At 46.8% G+C, this 6793-nt stretch overlaps 1 protein-coding gene across 1 annotated transcript; it reads left to right on the top strand.

Moving 5' to 3' along the window:
* Nucleotides 1-1529: 1529 nt before the first annotated feature.
* Nucleotides 1530-5054, top strand: LOC113074454 (uncharacterized). Its single transcript, XM_026247300.1, has 2 exons — nt 1530-4831; nt 4874-5054. The coding sequence occupies exon 1, from the start codon at nt 2193-2195 to the stop codon at nt 4101-4103; it is 1911 nt and encodes a 636-aa protein (XP_026103085.1). The 5' UTR covers nt 1530-2192; the 3' UTR covers nt 4104-4831; nt 4874-5054.
* Nucleotides 5055-6793: the final 1739 nt, after the last annotated feature.

Below are 6793 nucleotides of genomic sequence, written 5' to 3'. Positions count from 1 at the left end.
TTTGATGCAGAGAATCAGCGCTGATGAGCGCACAGAGATTAGATCATAGTGTAACTGACTGTCATTCCGCTATTTAAACACCAGAGGGAATTTTAGACGTTTCAAGTTGCCCTGTCTTCTGATTCCAGCTTGCATGAGTGCCATCTCTGGCCGTTTCAGATAAGGCTCTCGAATTACTAACCTCTATTTCTCTCTGTGATTTATTGAATTAGCTGTCTAAATTATCAATAATTATTTGCATTAACAGCTTTGCTCGTGCGAATATTATTTCAGCATTAGACAATTTTTGCCTGTTTTTGTTCACATTTACTTTGAATTTGGTTCAAACATGATTTGAATTAGAATTTAATTGTTTAATAGTGCAAATTAAGTGTCTCAGCCCAACCACTGATTAACCCATTTAGAAGGGAGCAAGCCATCTAGTGGCAGTAACCTGTTAAGTCAGTTCACAGCTTACATCTCTCTGATCTCTTTCTTTTCGGTTCTGTTTTGAATTGCTTCATCTACTTTTACCCTTTCTGATTAATTTCATAATTATTAATGATACATTACTGTTATCGTTGGGTATTATAGGGCATTTATTCCGATTTTTCCAATTAATTCTTCTCACCTGCTTATTTTAAATTTAGATTTAAACCAGTTTTGAATTTTTAATTTGAATTAAGTTTTCTGCCCACCAGGTTAAGCCACAGAGAGTGAATACGCCCCTTTGTGGTGAAAACCAGCTTCTTCTTCTCCCGTGCTCATTCCTGTCTTTTGTTATTTATTTTATTATTATTATTATTTTTTTTTTTATTATTATTATTATTATTATTTTTTTTTATTATTTTTTTTTTCCTCTTTAATTTTTTTTTTATTATTAATTTTATTATTATTATTATTATTTTTTTTTTTTTTTTTTATAGTTTTATTCAACTTTTTATTTTATTTTATTCTATATAGCCCTTTTTGTTGTTTATCTTTCCTCTCTCTTTTTGCTTAGATTATTTTGATAATTACCATCATTATCATAAGCTTTTGTTTTTGTTTTATCATCATTAGGTAAAGCTGTTTACCTCTCATTTCTACATATATATTTACTCAGTTGATGATTAAACAAACCAAACCTTAATTCACTTTAAGCTTCCTTTGTTCATCCTTTGTGTATTTGATTGTAGAACTCCTTTGGTGATAGGACAGTCATCTCAGGTTTCCAGTGAGCAAGGGGGCCAACCGGCGTTGCCAACACTGGCCGTGAGTGAAACTCGGTCCCTCTTATCTCTGTTCGTTTGCGCCACGCAGTGGAAGACATCAGCAATTTGGCACTCCAACGGTGATCAATCAGTCCAGCTGACACACGACGCAATCTCTGGGACCAGTACCTAAACCGGGGGCTAAATCGGGGCCCACTTTCTTTTCTAAAGAGAGGGTTCTGGGGAACAGCCCAATTTTGTAGTGCTGTCTGGCGGTTGACATCTTGGTGTTGCCGGTTGTGTTAAAAGTCACAAGCTGTTTGAGAGGGCGCAACGTCAGAGTAACGGAGGGCCAGGGACACTGCGGTTGAGTGTTTGGGAGCGCCAGGGAGGCTGACCGTGCCGCTGGATTCCACCAGGTGAACCAAAAGTGATAAAACCTATCCACTTATTATAAGGCGCAGAATATTAGATATTCCCCCTGATATTTATGTTAAGTGTTTGGTCCATTTTCCTCTGTAAGCCACACCCTTTTCCTAGGTCTCTTACTCCCCTAGCCGCACGTGCTGTAGGCCCCTAGCAGAAACTCTTGTGAAAAACAGCAGGCTTAATTTTTTTTTTATTCTCTACCTAACACTTCTAGCGTTCTTATTCATTCCATTTCATTGCAGACCAATTTATTTGGTGTTTTGTTTTCACGGTGCTCTTTCCTATCTTCACCTTTTTGCATGCTGTTGTGATTCTGTTTCTTGCAGTTCACCGAGAGACCCCAAGGAGAGCTAAGTAGTAGAGCGACAACCGAGCAGCCGGTGTCACCAGGTGACCCACGAGGCTATCCCCTGTCAAGTCTCTATTTTGGGCCGACCCTAATTGGACCCGCCTCCCTGTCTAACTGTCTGCATCAGTTAGCCAAAATTCTTAGAGACGGCATAGCCGTACGATAGCTCGTTAACCAGAGAACGAACTTGCATTGGCCTCTTTGTGTGTGTGTTGTGCTTCTCTTGTCCGCAGTGAGCCAAGATGTCGCGTGCATCCAGTCCCGCAGTCCCTTGGGATCAGCTAGCGACATGGCTGGAGACGATGACGACCTCCTTCCTGCCAAAGGACACCAGTGACCTGCAGCACTTGAGCCAGGGACAACTGGATACTGAGATGGACCAGCTGATGGCGAACGATCCGACGCAGAGTTACACCCACAAAGAACTTGCCAGGATCACAGGGACCCTAGCTCACCTCCTCATCGCCCAGGCAAGGATCAGCGAAAGGAGCAACCACGACTTGGAGCAGGAAGCCGCGGCTCTGAGACTTCGAGTGGAGGAAGCCCTACAGCATCAGGCCCACACCCAGAGTCGTCTAGATAAGCTACTTCTCGAGACCCAAGACCAGCACGAGAAAGAGAACGCTACAGATCCAGAACTACAGAAAGAAGTGGAAAGACTTCAAAATGCCCTGGAGAATCTTCGTCTGGACACAGACCAAAGAGAACATTTGGAGAGAGAAACCCGAGAGAGACTCGAGGCAAAGCTCCGACAAGGTGACACTCTCCTTGAAAGGGCTGAAATCGAACTGAAAGAAAGAGATGCTAAAGTGAAGGCCTATGAAAATCACCTGGAAATGGCCCGAGCTGAAATCCACGACCTTACACAGCGTAAAGACTCTCTAATAGATGAACTTGACATGGTTCACAGAGAACTGAAACATTCTTATAGCCTGCAACGTGAACAGAAAGAGGAAACACACTCCACAGAGTTTCCCCTGGCCAGTGAACCCCAGCGTGTCAGCCAAGAACTTCGAGCTGGAAAAGGGGGTGAAAGCCTGCTTTTCAAAATGTCACCAGCCAGCCTCCACGAACCCCTGTCAGCAGTGGGGGAAGGAAAACCCTTCCAGAAAGTCCGGGTCACCAGCCACGGACACATAACTCCAAAAGAACTGGACAAGCTGGCTAGAAACATCCCTACGTTCAACCCAGATCCTGCAGGAGGCCACGACATTCACGCTTATTTACAAGATATAGACTTTCACTTGCAAACTGTCACCAACGTAACCACTTGGGACAAATTGTACCTGCTCAGAATTACGTCCAGTCGTGAGGTACGCAGTTTCTTAGACCGTCAACCAGAGACTGTCAAAATGGACTACCAGCAACTGCGAAAAGCTTTGGTGCGTGAATTCTCTGATCCAGAATCAGACCAAGGGCTAGTAACCGCAATGGACCTCAAGCAAGGTCGACTTGAAACCCCACCTAATTTCTACAACCGACTGCGACGTGCCTACTTCGGAGCAAGGAATGAACCAGGCATGGAGGAAGACGTCAACTTCCGAACTTTGTTTCTGCGAAACCTCCATCCTACTGTCAGCCACCATTTGGGAGTGTTAGCGTGCCCGCGTAGCATGTCAACGCAACAGTTACGTGATTTAGCACATAAGGCCTACACCAAACAAAAGACTGTGTCAGAAAAGACTGTAAAACACCCAACTATTTGCTCTGTCTCTGAGTCCCATTCAGAGTTGACCCTAGAGGGCGCCCAACAGTACCCCAGTTATACACCCATCAACCGAGAGAAAAGACCGTTCCAAGCCAGCAGAGGGCAGCGCGGTCGCGGTGGTGGTGCCCGTCCGAAGCACCAGAACGACCGCTCTGGAATATCCTGGGACCGGCCTCGCCCCTCCCATAACCAAAAGGGGGGGGCCACCTGGGAAGCCGGCCGGCGACCCAGAACTAGCCAACCTCCAGCCTCCAGAACACCAAGCCCAGGGAGGCGGGAGGGGGAACACTCTCGACGTGATACTTGGAAACTCAAGGCTGAGCCCACATCTAAAAAGGAAAGTGCAGCCACATCTGAAGCTGCAGAACTTCTGAGAATACTGAGAGAGTTCCTTCAACAGAAACCTCACAAGGAGGACAAGAAGGATAAACCAGACACCGCATGACTAAACCTTATGCCTGAAACCAGCACCACTCCCAACGTCTCCACAACTGAACCAAGCACACAGAACACTGTTTGTCAACCACGAACTATTGAACTAGCTGTTGCCTCATCAAACAATAGCAACACCCACTCAGTCCAGCGGACGTCTGCACCTCCTGACCAAGAAAGCATCATCCCACACACTGAGGTGCCAGAAAGTGCTGTTTTGGTTATCTGTACCCACAACGAAACACACAAAACATACCCTAACTGCTTATCGATCAACACACAAGCCCCAACACCAAAACTCCTGGGGAACCTGATCGAGAAGGGAGTGGCTCGGAAACTCTACCTAACCATCACTTTAGAAAAGGAAATGAGACTCGAAGCCCTTGTGGACACAGGCTCAGACCTCACGTTGATTTCGGCTCAACTATTTGATAAGCTCAAATTTGAAGCTCAGAGACAGAATCGAACTCTAAATTTTCACACTTGCAAGCTGAATGTGCAGTCATACAGCCAAAATGACATCCAGCTCAGAAATGTAGCTCCCATCCACCTGACATCGGACCTATGAGCCTAGTACATCCTATTTATGTCTCACCAATGAACAATTATTCATTTCTCATCGGGAAAGACCTGCTTGATCGCTTTGAGCCTTTACTAGATTTCAAACAGCTGAAAGTCTGGGCTCAAGTGCGAGAACCTCTTCCCCTCCAACCACACAGGTCGCCGGTGCCAGACGGTCAGGTCACAGAGGTCACGAGAATTCCCACAGAGCCAGACTGTCAGGTCACAGAGGTCACGGGAACCCCAGCAGCCAGCCATAGGTATCCAGCCTCAACAACAAACCAAGGCTCAAGTTCGATCCTCTGTACCTTCAAGGCCACTAAATACTCTGATACCTACTGCCCCAAGGTCAAAACCGAACTGCAGCTGCATGATATAACAACAACGGACAGTATTCTGGCCATATGGGGCAGACAACTCAGCCATTAGTCTGTCACTGTACATGCAATCACTGAGAAGACACCTGACCTCCCTTATGCCAGCAAGCGCACTCGTTTCCCTTTGAACTCACACCCATCCTCAATGGTTTCTGCTAGAGGAATCTGCGCTTTGGCATGTGAAATGGAATTATCGGTGCCTGACTCATTATTTCCTGGTCCTTCCGGACCTGCCACACGATGTTTACATTGGAGCAGACCTCTTGATTCGCCTCAAGGCTCATGTGGACACTTTTAATGAAGTTGTATGGGCCCCATTGACTTTGCAGCCACACGTTTCCATCAACCATGACAACCTCATATCAGGGCAGACCATCCCAGAAGTCTGCACTTTAGTCAACGAACAGGAAACGGTGGTACCAGCTTACACCAAAGGGGTCGCTATTCGGCTCAACATGCGATGGGGTCAAACCTTAAACCACACCCTGGGTTTCTTCCAACCCTCACCTGAATGTGTGGAACTCGGACTCACACTGGAAGCCACACCCCTCACTGAAGTATCATCTCGTGTAGTCTACATCCTGTTCAACAACTGCACGGCAACTGACATCAACATTCCCAAGGCCTACCGGCTGGGATGGCTAGTAAGCCATGACTTTCATGATTTTGAACTTGTACTACCTGTCATTGGTCCCATTCCACCCGCACTGATACCCGAAGGGAGTACAGACAGTACATTGTTCACTGCACCCTTCAAACTCATTGCCATCACATCTGTTATGTCGGTGCCTAAAGACCAAGTGTGCAGAACGGAGCTGACCGAGGACGAACACCTCACAATATACACAGTCTCCCACAAGAACGTCGATGAGGCTCATGAACCTACTACACCTCTCAATGCCAACCCGACTGATGACACACCGATGGAGGAGCCTTACCCAGGTTTTGAATCTCAAGTGCAGCAAATTCTACAAGACGCTAATGCACTTCAAAGCGATACGGATCGTCAAGGACTCAGACAAGTTCTGTATAAGTTCAAGGAATCCTTTGCCAAAGACTCTCTAGACTGTGGTCTCACCAACCTCCACACGGTGCGCATCCCTACGCACCCTGATGCTCCTCCCACTTTTGTCAGACAGTACAAGATTCCCATCGCCTCACACGAACCAGTGCAGGAGATCATCGAATCTATGCTTGAAAAGGGGGTCATCCGTCCATGCAACAGCACCTACTCAGCCCCCATCTGGCCCGTCCTCAAACCTAACGGCAAATGGCGACCCACCATTGACTACAGGAAGCTGAATAAACAGGTGCCGCTGTCACGATGGCCCATGACCCAGCTAGAACAAGAACTACCCCGAATCAGAGGAGCCACAATCTTCTCTACACTTGATGTGGCCTCTGGATTCTGGACCATTCCGGTGCACCCGGAAGACCAACACAAGTTGGCATTCACATTTGGGCAACAGACAGTTCACCTTCAAACAGGTGTCCGTTCGGCTACGCCAACTCACCAGCTGAATTCAACATCTTTCTGAACAAAGCCTGCCCAGACGCTAGAATGAGAGGCAACCTGATCTATGTAGACGATGTTCTCCTGAAGAGGCACAACGGTGGCCGACCACCTGAAAGAAATAGACTATGTTTTGAACCAACTATCCACCGCCGGAGCCAAGATCGCCCTCCACAAAGGACAGTGGTGGCCGAACTAAGGTTAACTACGTGGGCCTGCTCATCGGATCCCAAGGCATTGAACCTCAGTCAA

This window comes from Carassius auratus, unplaced genomic scaffold (genome assembly GCF_003368295.1).
Source record: "Carassius auratus strain Wakin unplaced genomic scaffold, ASM336829v1 scaf_tig00014716, whole genome shotgun sequence".
Taxonomy (NCBI): domain Eukaryota; kingdom Metazoa; phylum Chordata; class Actinopteri; order Cypriniformes; family Cyprinidae; genus Carassius; species Carassius auratus.
Note: the sequence above shows the minus strand (reverse complement) of the source record. Positions and strands in the feature narration are given on the sequence as shown.

Bases quoted from the DNA above. Each gene is read 5' to 3' on its own strand.
- LOC113074454 (XM_026247300.1), top strand. From the start codon at position 2,193: ATGTCGCGTGCATCCAGTCCCGCAGTCCCTTGGGATCAGCTAGCGACA.